We start from the raw sequence: 21,219 nt of genomic DNA on the forward strand, positions 1-21,219 counted from the left end.
TGATTAAAGCAGATGTATAAATACAATTTCATCCACAAAAGCAAAGTGAAACCCTACAAAGACTGCAGAATCTGATGGATCTCACAATTTCCCGTAGTTATGAAGACACTCGGAGGACACGGATAAATGTAACAGCTGCTTGAAGGAGAGACGGATCTCAAGCTCCTGAAGAAAAAGAGATTATGCTTAAGTTTACACAGCATGACTCCACCCAAACAACTGAGGCAACAGGATGTTGGAAGCATTTGCTATTTGAAACCACATCTGCCTACAGTTGACCTGGCTGTCTGCACCTACCAATTAAAGAAATTAAAGTTTCTATAAGCATTAAAAATGATCATCATAGAGAAATAAAACAGCACTCATCATTAAGTGGCTGTTAAAGATTTTTTATAAAGTACCAAAATTAATTTACAACAGTTCAAGCCACAAAAATATAAACACAGAGTGTTTTCCTCTGTGTGGAAACATGGAGGAACAGGAATCTTCCTAGACTGAGTGAAAGTTCACACTTTGAGGTTGTTGACATCTCTGGGAGAAAATCCCACTTTGTGACAGCTCACAGATCTCTCAGTCTGCAGAAAACTGATACTTATAATGTTGCCATGCAACACAGAAATAACTCTTCATATCGTCTTCCTGTTGGGAAATAAATGTGTCCACATCTCACATTTCCCTGGGTTTTTTTTTTTCATAACTTTAGTCCCAAACACAAACACACGGAAAAGATCATTCATGTAAAAAAAAATTCCCCTTTATGACGCTAGAGTCTGACTGAAGGGTTCAACATGTATTCAGTGAGGCAGGGTTGTGATCCTCATGCTTTGACTTGCGATGGGGTACGATACCATGGGAGTGGTGGCGTGGCTCATAGTGATGCCAGGTATAGGCTGGGTCATGGACACGGCCACCGGTGCCACGGATACCGCCACCTGGGCCATGGAAACGGGCGGCGCCATTCCCTGAGCGATGGTCTGCGCGAGGGCAGCCGAGAGTGGTGTGATCTCCGGGTTGAGGTGCGGCGGGGGAGCGGTGGGTGGGGCCGCATTAGTGGGCGGAGCAGCAGGGGCGCCGGTGGGAGCCACCAGGTCTTGCTGAGTGACGGGCCGAGGCTGCATCCCGGCACTGCTGAGGGTGGTGTGGGTCTGAGCGATGCTGTGATTGTAGGAGCTCACTGCGCCCACAGGGGGCGCCAGATTCTGCTCGGTGGGAGCAGGTGTGGAGGACAGAGTCATCACCTTGGCTTGGCTCCGAAACTGGGCGTTCTGCTCCAGGAGGACCTCATTGGTGGCAATGAGATTGGAGACCTGAGGAACACACAAAACATGACTTAGAAAATACTGTGATCAAAGCAGTACAACCATGAGATCAAATAAGTTCCTTCTTTAGACTTTTTAAGGAATTTATCTCTGAGGTTTGCAAATGTTTTGTCTTTTTCTGACAGTTCTCCTCAACAGCAAATATATTCCTATGCAACTCTGAATGGTCTGCTCTAAAATGTCAATAATCAATATATTTCTTTTCACATGTTACCAATCACTTCAGGAGAAACGTTCATGTCACCTTTTACAGATTTGCTCATGATGTTCTCATTTTAAAACATTCCAGATTTATTTTCTAGGTTTTGTTTCCATGACATACCAAAAAACATTCGCCTAGTAGAAATTACTCTGCACAAGTTGTGCAATATCAAAATTGCATGAATATTCAATAAAAGGGCATTGTTTTAGGCATCTGGGCATTTCCAAATGATTTAAATTCTAAATAGTAAAAAAAAAATAATAATAATCTAAATTGAACAATCCCAAATTAAATGCAACAAAAAAACACTGATCTGTGCCAACCTGTTGTTCAAGCTATACAACATTCAAGTGATATAAATCAGTTCATCCAACCTGTTTTTTCAACTCTTCCACTCTCTTCCTCAGCAGGGAATTTTCTTCCTCCAGGAATCTGTACTCCAGAGGACGAGGTGGCAGCGCAGCTTGAACCCCCAACTCGTAGTGCCCTCCCCCGCTCCCATCGGTCAGCCGAAGCCCCTCCAACCGCCGCCTCTTCAGCTGCAGAGCAGTATGATCCATAGACGCCTCCAAAGAGCCGGCATCAAACAGCCCGCTTTCGAGCAGCGGGTCGTACACGGAGCTTCTGTCATACCGCCGCTGTCCCGAAGAACCGATGGACAGACAACCGCTCATTCCACCTCCGCCTATGCCCACTACCCCAGACAGACCCGGATCTCTGCAGCTGCCCAGGCTGGGGCAGCCCGTCCCCATCATGTTACCCCCACCTCCAACAAGCCCTTGGATTCCTCCACAGACGCCTCCTCCTCCTACACCCATCCCTCCGCCTGGGTTCACCATCCCGATGGCTCCCTGCCCCACGACCCCACCCACCCCAGCTCTTGAAGGTTCATATTCGTAGTCTTTTTTGACATGGCGGAATTTACATTTGTTTCCTCGCTGGCATTCCCCCTTAAGGAAGTCTCTGCAGATCGGAACCTCGCCTCGGCTGAGAGGCAGATCCATCAGGGAGAGGCCAAGTCGCGCCGCGACCTTCCCTCGTAGTCTGGGGGGCAGCTCTCCTGATTTTTTGTAATAGTCCTCATCCTCTTTGGACCCGTGCACAAAGCGGCAGTTGGAGCGCATGCAGTCCTTGTTCTGGTAGTCGTGACAGAAGATGAACTCATTCTTTTGCACTCCCAGGTCTGGGACTTCATTAAAGTCTGGGTGTTTGAAGCGGCAGCGCTTCCCTCGCTTGCAGACGTTGCGGATGAAGTCCCTGCAAACACCGTCTAGAGCCAGTCCCGCACCTGGCCCCCCTCCTCCACCATTCCCAAAACCATTGCTGTTTCCGGGTGCCGCCCCTCCACCCATGCCCCCTGAGCCAGAGATGTTCCCACCGACACCTCCCCCAGAACCGCCTCTGCAGTCCGCCGAGCCCCCCACCAAACCAGACCCAGGTCCTCCTTCCTCAACCAGAGTACCGCCACTCCCACCACCACCTGACAGGTAGGAACTGTCCCGGTCAGGCATGGCGCTTGGCCCTGCGCCAAGAGAAAATTGGACTCATGTGTGTGGGAGGGGATTGACTGAAGTCACCTGCCAAATGTGCACAAACACAGTGCAACAGATGATGGACTTCCTTCCGTTTTCCTCCTTTGGAGTAATGCAATCCAGTACTCATTAATCTGCAAGACAAGATTATAGAAATAATTTAAATAAACAGAGCTGGAAGTCAGACACAACAAATGTTGACGTTACAGATGCCAAAGAAAATTTTACAGGCCCTAACATGATGTTTAAATGAATGTTTTTGATTTTCAGTTTGTCCAGTGTACAGAAAAGAAGTGGTTACAACAGGTTTACCAAGCAAAGTATCAAAGAAGTAGCTGTGTAAAAACATATTTCATCCAAAAGTGATTTAAAATAACATTCAAGTGATATAAAGATCATGTATATCATCAATTATGTCAATGAATTTTTATTGCAATTTGAATAGCTGTCACCACCTCAATTGGATTAAGAAAGGGGGATGGCTTAAGTTAATGTATGTGAAGGTGGATGATAAAAAATAGTGTATATTCACTATTAAAATAGTGAAAGAGAAGTATCCGTCTTAAAAACAGTGCATATTGTAAAATGGAAACATTGTAGTTAATATTTAAATAACTTAATGTTTGTTTAAATTTTTATTGAACCTGGAATTAAAACAGATTAATAATCTGCTCAAGAATCAAATCATATGATTTTTGGAGTAAACTTAATTTAACATTATGCAACTGTGTATTTAGTAATACACATTATGACTTCAGGTAAATTAAGCATGGTTTTAAGAAAACCAATCTTAAACAATTAGCCAGAATCTAAAAGATATAAGGCATTTCTCAAAACTTCTAGAAACCTTGGGGAAAGTGTCCTTATGCTAGCCCATACATTTAAACAGCTTCAGTTTTATTTAAAAACTATATAAATTGCGCCCGTTGCTTAAGCCATGACCTGACGAGAGACCGATACAAATAAATAAGACTTTAGATTAAATACACGTGACAAACCACAGAAAATGGTTCGTACCACTGTTGTTACTTGCTAATGATGGTCAAAAGTTAATATACTGTAAAACAACAGGAAATGGCAAGTGGATTTAATTGCTGTAGTCTTTATCTATAAATAATCATCAATATATTCCATCAAATCCTGGACTAAAACGGTTTAAAAGATTTGGGCGACCTCGCTGCAGAGCTAACCGCTAGCAAACTTTGCTAACTGGCTAAATGCTAACAGTTCCTTACCAGACGGAAATAGCAGCCGAGTGGTTTACAGTCAGAAAGGGTGTTCAAGAGCTCTGCGACCAGTTTAACGATAATATCGCTATTAACAAGAGGCGTGCTATTAACAAGAGGTATTTAGAAATACCTCAGAACCTGACCAAAGAGTGCTGTTTACCTCCTCTCTTGATGCATCTTTAACTACCAACGAAGAAGACTTTTGTTGTTTTTCACTGGCCACTAGCGGTAGGTTAGTGAACTGTCAGGCAATTGTGCTGTGGTGTGCTCGCTTTTAACAAGGAAATAGCACTAGTTTGATATCAAGATGTTTTCATAGAGTTTAGAAGCTGCTGTACGCTACTTTACTTGGATTTAGCTCTTCTTAAACGCCATTTCTGGTGAGTCAAAACGTCCGTTATCCTCCGCTTCTGCTGTTCATACGTAACCTAGATAGCGTTGTATGCATATGGAAATTAAGCTGTCAAAAAGCCGGACAGCCCCCGCTCTAATCTCCTAGATAAACTTTGTTTCGAGCTTCTCCATTATCTTTCAGGCGTTCAACATGGCAGGACGAGGTGTTTTCCACAGGATACGAGCCTGTTTGGTCTTGTTGCTCCTGTGCCTGACTGAAGACCAGCAAGCCTCAGCCTCGGAGACGGTGAGAAGTTTCTATGACACCCTGAATGTTGAGCGGACAGCCTCTGACACCCAGATAAAAAAGTCTTTTCGCAGCCTGGCAGTGAGGTACCACCCTGATAAGAACAAGAGCGCTCAAGCTGAAACCACTTTCAGGGAGATTGCAGAAGGTAAACGATGCTGCAACAAACTGGCATCTAGATGTCATTATATGTAATGGTTTTCTCCTTTACAGCAAAAGTATCAGAGCAGAACGATTGTGTGTGAGAATTTAATTTGGGGCACAACTTCTACTTCATATAATTTTTTTTTGAATTGTGGCAACGTCATTTCTGACTTGCTCATTCAGTCTGCCTCTGCCAGTCTTATCTAGAGGACAGTTTGGGAACAAGAGACATTTTGTCTTTTTATCTAACAATTCACTTACAGTTACATTGTCCATGATATGTGACTCCAACTGAAACAAACGGCAGATATGATTATATCAGCAACAAGTCATAAGAAATTGCTGCTGACCTATTTTAGTTCAATGAACACAAGTTTTGGATCCATTCCCCCCTTGACCTGTAGAGCTATTTCAAACCTACATGACTCCATTTAGGCCTAAATCCACTTTATGCTGTAAGAAAACAATTTCACATCTATACTGGAACCATTACATCAGTTTATTTCTGCTTGCAGTGAAGTATTTTTATGAACTATGGTACTTAAACGGTCATGGATCTTCTACAAATTCAGGTATTGAATGTAACTGTATACCTGTTTTTATGACTCCTGATTTAACCAAATTAAGTCTAAGCCAGTTGTTGCTTATTAGTCCTATTGGAGTAAAAAAAAATCACACTTCCTTAAAGTTGTCTAAAAATAGAATATAGAAAAGCACTAGGGTATGAACTGATGCATGTTTGGAACTACAGTGGTGAACAGGTGAAATGACATTTGAAGCACCAGACATGCTATTGGTCACATTGCCAAAAAAAAAAAAAAAACTATTCAGGATGGATGTTGTTGCTGTGTGAAGTAATGTACATTTTAGCCTTTTCAACATGAGTGAAATATAAAAGCTGCCATAAGGTGAAATGTGCTTTCAACCACATGTTGTTACTGCTAAGGAATAAGAGAGATTGAGCTCATATCAGAAAGTCTAAATGTAGCACAGCAAAGTCACTCTCTTTTGTCCTTTTATGGTTTCAGCCTCTGTTTATCATGAACTGTTGGCAGCCTTTTGAAAACCTCAGAGCTAAAGGAACAGTCTAGATTTTCTAGATGCGGTAGTTATCATAAAAACCGAGCTTTCAGTTTGAAATTCAAAATATATGTTTAAGGTTAGTTTAAAATGTGAACTCGAAAATCTTGTCTTTGATTTAAAACATTAGCAAAACCCTGCTTTACAGCAATTCTGCTCTTACACGCAGAGGATGAGGTCACCTCGGTTCATAATACAAATAGTTACTGACCATTCATGGCAAGAAGGTGGGAATATAATGATAATATATTATCCTCGTACTATATGAAGTGAATTGGAAATCAGGCATGTCTGAAAATCTGCATCGACAGCTCAACGCTTTACAAAAACTCAAGATCGCAAAACTCCCCCAAATTTGGATCAGTGCATCTCTAATTATGACTTTTATCTTAAGTATCAAGCTATGAATACTTTCACTTGTATGATTAGATATTTTTTCAGTTATTTTAGATCCCCCAAATTCATTTTCATTTTGAATTCCTTATTAATATACTATTGCTAAACATTTGACGCAAATCTAAAGCTTCAGTTTTTAATAAATGTAACTCGAAATGTTTTGTTTCATAGTTGTTGCCCTTGAGCCCCCCCTGCTGGCCTAAGTAAGCTAAGCAGTGGTCAAATTTAGTTATGCCTCGGTCTAATGTTTCGTAATCTTAAAAATAAAAATTTGAATGTGTCATAGAAGTTAAAAACACGTTTATTTTCTGTGTTTTGTTCTCCTCTAGCCTATGCTGTGCTGTCAGATAAGAAGAAAAGGCGTCTGTACGACAGCGTGGGTCATGAGGCCTTCTTGGAAAACCAAGCCTCATTTGAGGATGAGGATGAGGATGAGGATGAGACCAGCTTCCACTTTAGTTTCTCAGACTTCTTCCAGGATTTCCATGACGGTGCCTTTATGGACGAACCACACATTCACTGGAGCTTTTTCCAGGAAGAGGAAGAGGGAGAGGAGTACATTCACGACGGACATTACAGTTCTGAAGAGTCTACCTTCAGCTTCTACTTTGATGATGGAAATGAGGAGGAGCATTACTACTGATTTATAGTTTTAACATACTCTTTTATTTATAATAAAGGTTTTCAAACAAATTGTATCCTGTTTTCATTATGCTGAGATTTATCAGATAAACCAGCACAAAATGGCACACAGTTGTGAAGTGGAAAGAAGAGTAGCCTTACTTGGAAAGCTGCCATGATAACTGCCATGGTAACTCTGGAGGAGGTGCAGATTTCTTCTGTTCAATAGACAGGATGTTGACTTGACAAACGTGATAAGATCAACAAATCTGGCCTTCATGGTAGAATGGCAAGAGAAAAAAAGCCACCCTACAATCCTCTTCACAATAATAAACCACATGTTCCGGTAATATTACGCTAAAATTAATTGAAGTTTGTGGTTGCAGTGTGATGAAATGAATAAGGATCAACGAGCGGGAATACTTTAGAAGCGGCGCTGCATGTCTTTTGGAAGCAGTCGTCTTTTGTGCTTCTGTTGCAAGATAAATTGTAAATTCAGTGACTTAAGATGTTGTAAAGCTGACGTCTAGATAAGTGAGCGGGCCGTTAGGGCAGTTTTCCTGCGTGGGTGTGCCAACGGTCCAGAGTTAAAGACTAACACTTCGTTTACTCATCTGTTTCCCTGCAACAGCACTTTTTTATTTGCAACAGTTTTGCTTCTTTTTTTTTTCCATTTCTCTCAAGGACAGAGTGCACTTTGACCCAGAGGATATCCTGTGCCGTCTCAGCAGCAGAGGACTGAAACAGAAGCACACAAAGGATCGCCTTAGTGTTTGTGCTTTTTGTAGTGCAAGGAAAGAAGATTAAAATAGTTTCTTTATACAAAAGCAGAGGAAAAATTGAGCCTTAAAGAATAAATTAAAGGTTTGAAGATGATGGTAAGTAATGGATTAGTTGGTTTTTGGAAACTTGTGAGTGTCATGTGACAGCATTTTACTTGATGCAAACAACAATCACTGCAATGTAAGTTTATTTATTTTGTAATAAAAACCTTGAATGTAGGTTTTTATTTTGTTTTGGCTGAGATGGACTGCAAGTCCTGAGTTTATCCTTTTATTTTTAAGCAGGAAGAGGTGAACGAGGCGACTTCTGTTCTGAGCGTCTATGGACATACCGTCAAAGTTACAGAAGTCTCGCAGGACGGGGACACACTTACCTTTATAATCGTTTCTCAAAAGGTGGGAACGGATAAATAATTTCAGATTGCACGGGCTTCAGACGACCGCTGAACAGCTCTTTGTTATTTTTGCATGAACTGCACCTGCTGAGTGGTTTGATAAGTGAAGTTAAAAGGACTAACTGCTGAAGTGACTTGTGGTCTCTGGTGTCGGTTCAAGCTGTCTGGGACAGGAGAGTACCATGTGGACCGGACCTACGATGACTTTGAATGGCTTCAGCAGCATCTGTTCGCTCAGGAGGATGTACCCGGGATACAAGGAGTTATTGTAAATGCTTTTTTATTTTCACTCATTCTGTGTCTATAGTTGCAAAAGTCAGAATTTGCTAGTTACTTTTTGTCCCTGAACGCAGCATCAAGAAACTGTTATGAGGACAAACCTGCAAACATCTGTAAAATACTAATTACGCAGTTAGTTAGTCTTTAAAAACTTAAGTTTTTATTATATGTTGACGTGCTTGGAAAGTTTTCTGTAAGTCATGATTGTAAACAAACAAATTTGAAATGATCAGTAATACTTGTCTGATTTGCTGTCTCGCTATATCCTATTTTTCCCAGTGTATGCTATAAGGATTACCTGGAGACCTTCATAAAATTGTTAACTTCCCAAAAAAAAATTCAGAACATATTTTTCAACATGGTACCGCTTGTGATGATCAAAGGTTATGCTACTGATGTTATTTCGATAAACATGACTTCACGCTTTCTAGCTAAAATAATGTCAGGTTTTTTGTGTTAAACGCTCCTACACTTAGCTTTTCTTTTTATTGGAGAATCTGTGAACATGAATAAGTGAGACATTTCTTTCTTGTTTTTAAGTTCCCCCCTCTCCCAGCGAGGCCTCAGGTGAATGCATCTGCGAAGGCCATGAAACAGCTCGGTAAGTGCTCCCGAACATCTCCAAGCACAAAAGAGCAAATACATTTAATGAGTTTCCAGTTATATGTGTTTTTTTTTTCTTTCTGCGGTGTTATATATATATAAACTGTTGTTTTCCTGCAGGTTTTCTTGGTTTAGGAGAGTGGCAGCCGTACTGCAAGGCTCTGGAAACTTTCCTTAGGCAGGTTGCTGCTCACAGCATACTCAGCAAAAACAAAGCTGTGGAGGTCTTCTTGACAAGCACTGAAGTGAGTGGCCACAGACACATCGACACCTGCCTGCATTTTTGACTGTCAAACTTGATCTCCGACAAGCAATGCTGGTTTTAATAGAGTGCACCGAAGAAGCTTTATATGAGGCAAACTCACATTAAATGGTTAAACTGTCACCAAGGTTGTTTCAATGGGGAAAATCTCATGTGACCAACGTGGCACTCTCAGAAAATGCTAAGCTTTTGCTTTGTAACCCTGCGCATGCAAGAAGCTCATGAAATATCTCACAGCTGAAAATGAGGAGAGGACCAGATTGATTTTAGAGACTGGTGGATGGCTATAAGGAGCAGCTCACTCAACCAAAGGGGAAAGATCTGCTTTAGGGGGTTTGATGACCAGGTGAAGGATGAGATTTGGACGTTGATATTTTAGCACAGAAAATAACAGAATCTGTTTCCTGTCTGGCCGAGTGCAGCCCTGTGTGGAGTGGTTCATGTAGTGTTAGCAGTTTTACTGGAACGTCTGTTTGAACATACCTTGGTCTCTTATATGTGTCCAGCCTCCAGGCAGACAGAAAGTCAGGAGAAACATTTTCAACCGTCTGAGTCAAGCTGTGGGAGAAATGAGGAAAGAAGGACATAAGGTGTGCAACATTAACTTGTACTGATGGAAGGCATGCACAGGTGGTAGAAAGTGTAAACGCTTTAAAAATCTGCCTGCAGGACGTAGACGAGTTTTTTCAGACGGAACGTGATCATAACCTCGTTCTGACTGGACATACCAGGATGGCGGGGGAAGTGAGTTTATCTCTGTCTTTGACCTCCTCTCTACCTTCTCCCACTTACTAACATTATTCCTTTTAACTTGACCTTTCTTTTTGCAGAAATTCCTCGACGTGGTGCTGACTGAGCAAAGTAAGAGACTTGTTTGGATGCTCGGCAGCAACATGTTTAACACCAGTTAATGCAGTCAGCCACACATTCACCTACGACATCTCAAGCCTGCATTTTGTCCCTTAATACTTTCTTGTCATATACACAAACAATTTATTTCTATAGTTTCTCATGGACCTAACCATTGTGAATCCGTTTATGTAGTTACATTTTTTAAAGGTTTTTTTTTTCTTAGATGGCCTTTGAATTGCCTTGTTCCAGAAAATGTGCTATAAAAATAAAATTACCTTACTTTACCTTTATTTGAGAGTGGTGAGACACCAAACTAGGTAATAAAAGAGGGTTGGGTTGTGCTTTAACACTGCGCCACCACAGCACCCCATTCAGTTGAAAATATTGATGAATTATAGAGACGCTCATCATAAAAATGCTCAAAGCTCAAGTAGAATTTCATTTAATCACTTTTTATTTTCCTGAACACAACTAATATATCCCGTTTAGTGAGGTTTTGATTCCCAAGTAGACTACTTGGAATACTCAAATCCAGTCAAATCCAACACTATGAGTTTGAAAAAGAAATTCACTTTAAATCAGTTGTTAAAACAGTGTCAAAAAATTCCCAACAACTAAGCAACCGACGCATGGGCGCTATGAAACATTCAGAACAGAGTGCTCTTTTAGCAGCAAAAGGATGTGCTTACATTGTTGGAAACAGCAAAGGAACAAAAAAGGAAAACAATGTAAACAACTAGCATCCATTGTACTTCTTTGCAGAAATAGCTGTGGCCTGTGGGCACTTTGCTGCTGCTCTGCACCTCTGTATTGAAAACGGAGAGGATCCAGAAAAAAGGGCTTTTTCTAGGTGAGAAAAGAAATGTTTTCTTATAGTTACAGTTAGTGAAACGCTGTATATATTAATAAAATACACGAGTTGTAGTGTGACTTAAAGGGGAATATGTTTATGTTCTTCCTTGATGTTCAGATCTCTCCTTTGTTCCTTTGTTTTAGTTTTTGCTTTTATTTCAACAGTTATAGAGCCGAACCAAAGGCAGGCCAGTTTATCAGTAAACAACATGTCTGAACTCCTAATCAAATCATATCTTTTAAAATCTTATATCTTATAAGATAGTAAAATCACAGGCTTGTAAAAGCCTGGCTTTGGGGATAGATGCTCACATCCTGCATCAAATGCAGCCTTCATAAAACACGGAACTGCAGCTGGTGCTTTGTGGAGATTTCTACAAAAGTGAAGAACTGCTGCATACATTACTGTCTAAAACCACTTCTGGGCTTTGTGGTTTTAAAATAAACCAACTATTGTCCACTGATGGTGCCTGGATCAGTTTCAGCTGCTTCCCACATTGTTTTGCAAACTCTATAAAAGCTCCTACTTTCGCAAAGGAGCAAGTTTATAGTTTGTTATCTAGTAGCAACACATTTCTTGAATTTGATTTGGATTTTATGAGACGAACCAACAGTAGGTAGTCCATAATTGGTAGGAAAATGTGAAATATTGAATAAACAGCATAAGACAGACTGAGGAACAAAAGATGCAGGTCAGGGATGTTATGGAAAAGTTTAAAGCAGAGTTAGGTTATAAAACAGTATCACAAACTTTAATCTGTCATCTGAAAAATTAAAAGCATATAGCACAACTGCATACATGCAAAGACAAAATTATGAAATGCGTTGATCTAACACAAAACAAAAGTAAAGTACAATTGTTATGACACGTCGATATGATGTGAGGCATTTTCCTCTTAAACAATCTGTCATGTTCATTAAACACACTTTCTGCTCGCAGGGTTTGTGTGAAATTGTCAGAAGTATTCGACTCTATAAAGGTAGCTACTTTGTCGTCTTAACAGTAGAAGCATGCTTAATGCGTTAGTACCAGACTAATCAATGCGTTTCTGTGTGAACAGAAAAACATGATGAGCGTCGCCGTGAATGACATGAACACTCTCGGACTGGGCCTGGACCTGGACTCGCGGTACCAAGAGGCAGAAAAGGTGAGTTCTCTGGTCGTAGAGTCGACTCTCACCGAATCGTATTGATGTGTGTGAAATAAATTGTTCTGGCTGAAGGAGATGCTCTTCAGAAGAACTTGCAAACTGGTGGAGCTGGAAAACGCCCGCAAGAATGCAGAGAAGGCCAAACCTGTGAAGAAGAACGCTGTGAGTGCCTTTGCCTTTTTTTATACGTGACAGGATTATCATGGCGGTAGATGCACATCCTTAAGGTGAACAGCAGATGGCAGCAACATCCTGCTTGTGTAATCCAGCCTTAGAAGACGAGGTGAAAAACCCTCCAATGGAGCATGGAGTGATATTGACAGTGTTGTGTTTCAGATGGAGGAGGTGAAGAAAGCAGCAGAGGGAGAGTTTGAGCAGATCTGTAAAGTTGCAAAACAAGAGGTAAAATAGTAAATAATCAAACCAGAACCCATACTGAAGTAAAACTGTGAACACCTTGCTAGTAACAAACATTATTTAGATATTTAAGCAGTCAAGAAACATATTTATCATCCTTTCCCCTTTGCAGATTGCCCATCTGAGTCAGGACCGGGTGGGAATGGTGCAGAAATGTCTGACTCAGTGGTGCGAGCAGCAGCTTCAGACAGCCAAAGAAGGTGCTGACGTTTTCAACCAGCACCTGCAAGCCTTCAAAGCGATGGCCTAATTGACCTCGCTGGTGCCACGACTGCCTTCAAACCCACTATGAGTTATAACCAGTGTGTCATTTAATGTCTCGTACTTGTCTGACGCATTACTGGACATATGTTCTACACTGAACCTGCACTACTGCTGCCTAAAGATCATCTGTCGTCTCTACCTAACTTTACCCCTTTGCCCCGTCATGGGGTTGTGTAAATAGACTCTACAAATTAGCACCGAAATCCCACATGTAATCGCACTAACGTCTATAAAACTCAGATGAAAATGACTGCTCTGAGACTGATTATCTGCGGAGCTGTGATTGTACGTGTTCTTTATACAACACTGCTTGAATGTGCTGAGATTGTATTGTGCTTCTTTCTAGGTGCTACATCAGCTGTGTGTGTGTGGGGGGGGGGGGTAACATAAAATAAAGTGTGATGAATTGATTCCTAAAGCACCTGCTTTCCTCTCCACTCCTGGGTCATAAATCAGTTTATTTGACCACTCCTGCAAGGACGTGGTCGCAAGGTCGCTTCATCCCTACCTGCTAAATTCCACTGCTATTGATATTAGTAAAATACCCTTTATTTTTCTTTTTTTTTTTTTACATCTGGGTCAAAATTAAGCTGTGCTTTGCTGAAGTTTTAGCGCATAACCGCGTAAGAGAGTGCTACCTGCTCTAGACCAAACATTCGAGTCAGAGCGTCGCTGTGCGCTTCATCTAACCTCCTCCAACCGGTGAGTGAGAAAAGAAGAAGCTAATATTTAATGGAATGAGTCAGCGAGAGATTGATGACTGCTCTCATGTGTGGCGGTAGCAGAGGGGATGTTTGACAAAAGTCCGAAGAAAGAACACTGAGAGCAGCGAAACAGGTTGATGCTGTATTTAGATCACCTATAGATGTAATTTAGTGGCTGATGCTGCAGTAGTAAGAGTTTGTGAAACGTGACCTCAGTCTTTGTTCGTAACATTCGTTAGCAGCAATTATTTACTATGACATGCAGATTGATGTGATTCTATATTTACTCAACATGAATCTTTGTGAAGTCTTTTTTTTTAACATGCAACATGAGCAGCATTGACATGAAAAAACAAACAGTAAGCGCTGCTGCACAGTTCGGGAACAAGATTTGAAGCCTACTGTGGGACAAACTAGTGTCATTGTTTTGTAATGTTACAATATGCTGTGAAAAATTCACAAAAATAAGAGCGGGTATGCTGTGATTCCATAATTGGCTGCTGTTTTTTTTTGTTTTTTGGCTGTGGTGACTTATAGTTTTATTACTTTTTAATATAAACCGCTGTGCTTGTAATGAACTTGTAATATTATCTGCAAGTCGGGGAAAGCTATTTGAGTTTCTTAAGCCCAAATAATTCCTAACATATTAGATTAAAGCCTTGGAAAAACTTGGCGTTACAAATAACAGTGGGTTGTAAAAAAATATTCATACCCAACAAACGACAACCAGAAGCTGACAATGAGAAGTATTTTATTATTTAAAAATGGAAGAAAAATGATGCATATTTTTTTGTTTTTACTTTTTTAATGTGCATCTGTGCTTGTGATTTATCTGTAAAGTTGTTTGAAATTGAGTTTTACAAAAATTATAAGAATAATATTTCAAAACCCTAAAAAAAAGTAAGGAGACGTTGTTTGCTTGTGAGAAATTAAATGCTGCCGATAACACACAAGGAATCTGAGGAATGCCGTTTAATATTTCTACATGGATGTAAAAGCATATTCTGTTGCTGTGAAGGAGCCTTTCTGTGCCTTGGTCTCTGACTGTCAGCTGTGAGTCTTCGTCCATTTTATCCTCTGACAGAATTATTTTAGTAGCTGCTGGCAATGTTATCTAATTCACTTAAATGCAGTTCAGTTCCCCGACAGAGGTGAGAGCAGCACTTTCAGGATGTCACAAACAGGCCGGCAGTTCAAGGAGGGATGTAAAGTGAGTCTGGCTGGGAGGCAGACATAAAGAAACCTCATGGCTGCATCCACTGAAAAACAACTTCTTTGGTTCTTTCCACCCTTCCCTCCTGATTCTGCACCTTAAAGTCAGTTTTGGTGGTGTTGTTTTTTTGTTGTTGTTTTTTTTAATCACTACTCCCATCATTTCTCCGTTCAGCATATTTATTATTTATATTTAAAATGAACAGTGTCAAATTACCTTCTGATTGAATTTAAACTGTGAGCTCACAGAAATACTGTTTTGATTGAAAATCGAAATTTATCCCTCGGCTACAATCCGGTCCCAGTCCAGGGATGGGAGCTCACAGCAACGTTCTCAAATAACGTCACAATGAAATTCATCCTGGCTGAACTGAATGGCTCCTGGTTTTGCATCAGCGGCATTGTCGGGTTCTCCTCAAAGCCTCAGCTCCCCTTTAAAAAGGTGTAAATGGTCCAGTCCACGCACCCGCCCCCGCACCCCCTGCTGGTTTAACTGAGTTATGTGTAGAGTGATCTGCCCCAGGCGGGTTGAGGAGCAGGTGGCAGGAAAAAAAAGTCACGTCTTTCCACAAGAAAGGAAATCAGACAGCCAAAGAGGACAAATAAAAACAAACATGGGAAGGACAAACGATGTCTTGTTTGGAGCATAACAGATTAAGCTGATGTCAGAACAAGTTGTCTCTTCGTTGCACATTCACATTTTATTTTGAGAACACAGGACTAATTATTACTATCATAAATTCATCGGCATCAGTAATCTGATGTTGAGATGTCGCACCCCTGGTGCTCGAAACAAATTCATATTTTAGACCTATTACCAGGGATCGAGCAAGACATGTTTAGTATCTTGAAATCGACATTGTGAAGATGTCACCGTCATAATGTCCATTGTAAAACCGCATTTAACAGTCCTCAAAAATGGCAACATTAATAACAGACGACCTACCCACATTTTGCTGCGAGTTAATGACACAAAATCAGTTTATAATCCTCAGGTTGGTGCATTTGGTGAGCTGTGATGCCTCATAAAGACTATCTATCTTGAATAAACTTACAGTATGTCACACAATATTAATTCATTCAATTAATTAATTCGAAAACACGATTAATGTCCAAATAAACTATGATAAAATGTTTTATTTTGCCATGGTAAAAATAATGCATAAGAGTTGTTGATTAAGCTAGCATGGGGCCCCAATCAAGCTTTTCATGCGATATCCCAGAGTTAACTTTTCTTAGCTCATAGCACCAGTGTTAAATACAGGTTGACAGTTTTGTATCACAGACTAAATTGTCGTTGCACCAGCGTACATCGTGAGTTACAACCTGTTAAAACCAGATGATTTAAACACCCTTGCAAAGAATATTAATGCAAACAATAAGAAATACCAGGAGGTAAATGTTTATTTATCAAGAAAACAGAATAATCTGTCAGAGCTTTCTTGCTGCTGTCAGGCTGTAATCAAATAAGCAGTTTTGTGATCCAAACCAAGTCCTCCATCACGGACACATGTAGGGAGTACAGTTCTACTTAATGCAGAGCACGTTCCCTTCACACTGAACGGAGGAGGAAACATTAAGTATTTCAGCTAAGAGAAGGAAGTTCTGCATTAATAAGCTTAGACATAATTTTGTAAATAAGAACACTGTATGCTGTCCAGACACCTCAGAGTCTGATGATTTGATGATCCTGATTATGGTCTTCAGCTGCTGGTTCGACTGACATCCACTCCTTTGTCAGAACAGTTACACGGAAAGCGATTTAGAGGGGAAACGGTGTGCTAGCATTTGACCGCGATAACGAGATATGTGAGACGAGAGAGGAGAGGAGCGATGACAGCTCAACTTTACCCTGTGCCACTCAGCTAGGTAATTAAGAGGAAGTAATCAGGTATTTTCCTCATTGCAAATGCTTCCTCCTTCCTGTTTGTGCCGTACTCCTTGCAAGAAGCACATCAATGCTTTCAAAGTTGTTGAGCTCATTTTTAATTTTAATGGTTTTACTTGTGTCTCCCATAGAGAAAAACAAAAACAAACAAAAAAAAAACTCCCCGCCTCTGCAGCAGCTCTCACCGCGAGCATTACAAAGAGAAAAGACGATGCACATTTCTGCAGGATTCGTCACATTGCAGCATTGTTCTCAGTTCCTTTCAGTGATGCCAGTCCCTGCAGTTTACAGAAACACTAAAAAGAGACTAAATTCACAACAGGGGAGCCTCATTTCTGCTGCTTTCATCTCGCTGATGCAGTAGCTAACTAGTGCACGTGGTGGGTGCAGACTCAGTCATGAGAGCCCTTCTGAAGCTACCGGGAGCATGACCCAGATCAAGGACGGAGAGGGGGGTTCGTAGCAACGCTCCGCTCATGCATGTGTGTGTGAACCTCATTAAAAACAGGCACTTAAAACTGATTTGCCAAAGTGGCTCATTACTGGTGAAACAGCAGCACGGCGCACATCATCGTGTGACCCCGCCTGGCTTATCTGGTGAAAAGTGAAGGCAGGAGCTGGTCTGAACGCGGTCTGTGACGAGGCATTCTCAGCCACAGCTTAACCGTCCGAACGAGTGAGTTAGTGTGACAATGAGATGTGAGCGTGCAGCCCTCATTTTCTGAGTAAGATCTAATGAGCACAAGTATGTTGATTAATTATGTTTCATCTCTAATCCCCCTCAAAAAATTCCACCGTTAGTCTGACAATCGGTTCAGATGAGAAAGGAACATTTTTCTCTGATGTATAAATTGTGTAATTAATATTAATCTTTTAATTGTAATGGACTGGCAGCCTGTCCGTGGTGTAGCCCACCTTTCACCCGGTGACCTCTGGAGATGGTGGCAGCCCCCCCTGCACGGATAAACATGTTTAGATTTTTCTAACATGTTCTAAACATGTTAGGATAAACATGCTTAGAACAGTTCATGCATCTGAACTGTTGGTTTTATTTTGCGCAAATGTGAATTTATGGTGCATGTTTCTTGCAAGCTAAATAGGGTCCACCATCCTACATATAGGCTCTAATATATACAATCTCTGGATAAATGACTCTTATCAAGTCAAAGTCAGAGAAACAACATTCCTTGTTTGGCCAAAAACAAACTTCTGGTATAATTCTGGATGGATATTTAACAAAGCTGTAGATTGGAACCTATTGAGGCATTTAGATTAGTCACTTTCCAGTCATTGCCCCTTTATTAAGCAAAGTCCATACATTTTCGGTAGGTTTGAAGTCAGTGCCATTCCAAAGGGATGCTATGAAGGTTTACCCTTACAAAACCAGTTTTTGTGTGTTTGGTTCTCTAAGAACACTATGCCCAAGTTTGAGTGATCTGACCTAAAAGAAATAAAATCACCTAGGCTGTTAAAAACAATCCAGAAACCAGCACAGATAAAACGATCGCTCCTGCAACACCAGTGTCCTCCTCATCAACAGTGAAGTGCTCGCTCAGTACCAACGAAGAAGAAGAACCTGCGCCTACACATGGACAGACCCAATCCCTTCTGGAGAAAAGTTTAAAGGTCAGAGAATGAGATGTTTGGTGACAAAGACGAGAGATACGCCTGGAGGAATCAAAGCGAGGCTTTCAAAACACACACCACCATGTCACCTGTCAAACATGGCGGTGGCAGCATCATGCTGAGGGTCCATTCTGGGTCAAACAAACCCGTCTCATTGGTGGGACAGTCTAGGACAAATGCAAGTCTACTTTTTCAACCTCACTTTAACTCAGCATCTAGGTGATTGAAACGCTTGTGTGTTCTTCCAGAACAATCATCTATAAACACACTTTTTATTAACATTTTATGCCAAATGAAAGATGGCATGTATGCATGTATTCAAGCTTGTATGAAAAATTGTGACCTTGGATATTGTTCACCAAAATTCTTGTGCATCCATTTTTTTTAAACAATATAAGGTGTCTGGTGTGATTTTCTAATCTAAATCTGACTTTTTAACCGTCTGACTTGAGCTGTTGAGGAAGAGATGAAGGAATATCAGTGGCTTCTTCAGTTTAGCTTAGCCATATCATCGATGACTCCGAAACACAAGTTAATCTTGTTTATGCTCTGCTATGAGAATTCATTGGGATTTTGCTTCATTACATATTAAAGATAAACAGCAGAAACCCCCCACCCCCCCAAAAAAAAAACAAAATAACATCCAAGAGTATATCCAGAGCTGGTTGTCCTATTTTCCAGCAGCCCCTCCATTGCTCCGTCTCCCCAGGAGTCTTTGATATATCTCTGAGAATATTCCACCACAGGGAAGTTAAAAGAACAAAGTTTGAAGATCTAAAGTTTGCTGCTTTCAACTTTGCAGATGAGACTTGACATTCGTTCCAATTACGCAAGCTCTGACATCAAAACAAGCAAGTGGAAACCAAGAGCTTTAATCCTATATTTATCTGAGAGGTACTTTTTCCCCCCCATACATCTCAGATGGAGGTGAATAAATCCAAAAGTTGTTGGAGCCTTTCATAGCTGAACCGTTGCCGTGAACATGATTTCTCGAAAGCAGCGTCGTTCTTCACGTCTCATTTATTGTGTTGATAGTATGTATGAGGTTCAATAAAATAGAGCCTCCCTGTCTTTGACTTACCTCTGATGGCAGCACTCGACTGATGTTTTGGATGTAGTGTCAATTCCCCTTCCACCGCAAAGCATTAGACTTGCTAATCTATAGTCCATTTTCGTGTTCGGCTCTGAATGGATCTATAAATATTAATACATTCGCACAACCCTCCTGGCAGCTTGTCGTGCATTCAAGGGATTATGGGTGATGGTATTATATTGTTAATTAGTTTTGCAAGAACGATGTTAGCAGCGAACCTACAGAGGGGCTGACACACCGAGGCGATGACTTTCCGGATATTCGTCGAACGCGCTCCGACGCCGAGCGTCGTCTCCCGAGAGACCGCGGAGCAGGGTGGGGCTGTCCGTCTTCTGGACTTACGTCACGATTTATTCACTGCTCAATTCAATATTTAAAAAACGGAAGCTCATCAGAGGATTTCTGCAAAACTGCAATAATCCCTTTTATTTATTTATTTTTTGCCGTGCAAAGGTGCAGAGATCATTAACGAGAGCAAAACTAAACAAACACAGACAAGTGCAGCAATTAGAGTAAAATCAATTGTGCATTGTTTTCTTTCTGCTACTGTGTTGCTTCCTAGTAGAAGAGCACCGGTATAGTTGTGCTCTTTGTGTTGCTCTACTGCTCTGCTCTTTTGAGTCAGACATAAGAGGAAAAGAAAGATGTGGTTTAAATTTTATGAACTTTTGCAAGATTTCCTAGCCGCAGATAATATTTAATTTTTGTGCGTGTTCCTTTTTGCTTAGATCTCATGTATTTCAAAAAACTGGAAACAAACAACTTAAGTAAACACATGAAGTTCAAAAGTGTTCGGTGGTGAAGATCATACGTTTCCACTTGTGAGGTTAGAAGTCATATCTTACTATTGGAGACTCTCCCAATGTTCTCTCTTGATGCTGTTGCAAGTTGGAACATTTTTTGTGAGATTTTGCTAAAGCACTTGTTTTTTGTTTTTTTTTTAGGAGGGGGGTGGGGGGGTTGCTTTCATGGGACTCAGCTTTGTTCCATGCATATAAACAGTCTGAAAAGCTACAAAAAATAAAATCACAAAAAGATCCACTGAAGCCAGAATTCAAACTGGGAAAATTGGAGGCGCCCCACTGACACCAGCTTCAAAATCAAATTTACTTGCCTTGCAAATAAGACCTAGCGAAACTTGCCACCGATTCTGTTTGTGGTGTTGATTAGCTGCTAGCATATTCTCACAGTAGATGTTATCCTGTTTGGGAACCTTAGTTTGAATCAAGAAAGCGTCAAGCTTCTAAAATGACCCGGCTTCAACCCTGTTCAAACGTCACGCATTCAACTCAGCAAGTCGTCTGGGGAGACTTGCTGATGAAGGTTTGGGAGGAGGTGACTCAGTTTTATGGAAATGGATTTTCCCGAGGCAACTTAGTTTGCCCCGCCGGTCGAACCTGGAACGAAGAGGAGTGGATAGAGATGATGGAGACTAAAGAACAGGGGAAAGGATGAGGGTGAGGGGGTGAAGAAGAAGAGAGATGAGGCGAGATCCAACGGAGGGTTGTGCTGAAAGGATGTGACCTGGGAAGGATGTAAAGGTGTGGATTAAAGAAACATCCATAGAGGAACTAACACTGGAGAACTGCTGAAGAAAATATAACACTTTCTAGCAGAAGTGAAAAGAATCCAAGCATCTGTTTAGCTCCCTTCTTGCAAAGTCAACGGAGAGGAGG

General features: G+C 41.0%; 3 protein-coding genes across 8 annotated transcripts; 2 read left to right on the forward strand and 1 right to left on the reverse strand.

Moving 5' to 3' along the window:
• Positions 1-373: 373 nt before the first annotated feature.
• zc3h10 (zinc finger CCCH-type containing 10) lies at positions 374-4,773 on the reverse strand. Of its 3 annotated transcripts, none has more exons than XM_088005554.1 (3): positions 4,631-4,773; positions 1,896-3,187; positions 374-1,307 (listed from the first exon to the last, which is right to left on the reverse strand). In XM_088005554.1, the coding sequence occupies exons 2-3, from the start codon at positions 3,030-3,032 to the stop codon at positions 795-797; spliced, it is 1,650 nt and encodes a 549-aa protein (XP_087861680.1). In that variant the 5' UTR covers positions 3,033-3,187; positions 4,631-4,773; the 3' UTR covers positions 374-794. The 3 variants fall into 3 exon arrangements, with proteins under 3 accessions (XP_087861680.1, XP_014866407.2, XP_014866406.2); XM_015010921.2 differs by lacking the exon at positions 4,631-4,773 and adding an exon at positions 4,443-4,577; XM_015010920.2 differs by lacking the exon at positions 4,631-4,773 and adding an exon at positions 4,289-4,449.
• On the forward strand, positions 4,521-7,235 carry LOC106932297 (uncharacterized). Of its 4 annotated transcripts, XM_015010926.2 has the most exons (4): positions 4,521-4,662; positions 4,818-4,922; positions 4,986-5,070; positions 6,872-7,235. In XM_015010926.2, the coding sequence occupies exons 2-4, from the start codon at positions 4,827-4,829 to the stop codon at positions 7,183-7,185; spliced, it is 495 nt and encodes a 164-aa protein (XP_014866412.1). In that variant the 5' UTR covers positions 4,521-4,662; positions 4,818-4,826; the 3' UTR covers positions 7,186-7,235. The 4 variants fall into 4 exon arrangements, with proteins under 4 accessions (XP_014866412.1, XP_014866409.1, XP_087861681.1 ...); XM_015010923.2 differs by having other exon boundaries at positions 4,818-5,070; XM_088005555.1 differs by lacking the exon at positions 4,521-4,662 and having other exon boundaries at positions 4,796-4,922.
• A 458-nt stretch (positions 7,236-7,693) lies between these two features.
• Positions 7,694-14,681, forward strand: LOC106932296 (sorting nexin-5). Its single transcript, XM_015010922.2, has 14 exons — positions 7,694-8,041; positions 8,228-8,341; positions 8,501-8,608; positions 9,160-9,220; positions 9,343-9,467; positions 9,991-10,074; positions 10,154-10,228; positions 10,315-10,345; positions 11,099-11,186; positions 12,129-12,168; positions 12,250-12,336; positions 12,412-12,501; positions 12,676-12,741; positions 12,869-14,681. Exons 1-14 carry the CDS (start codon positions 8,036-8,038, stop codon positions 13,004-13,006), a joined length of 1,113 nt encoding a protein of 370 aa, XP_014866408.2. The 5' UTR covers positions 7,694-8,035; the 3' UTR covers positions 13,007-14,681.
• The last annotated feature ends 6,538 nt before the right edge of the window (positions 14,682-21,219 follow it).

The sequence above is a fragment of the Poecilia mexicana genome, unplaced genomic scaffold, assembly GCF_051168715.1.
Source record: "Poecilia mexicana isolate PSO_F unplaced genomic scaffold, ASM5116871v1 scaffold_5, whole genome shotgun sequence".
Taxonomy (NCBI): domain Eukaryota; kingdom Metazoa; phylum Chordata; class Actinopteri; order Cyprinodontiformes; family Poeciliidae; genus Poecilia; species Poecilia mexicana.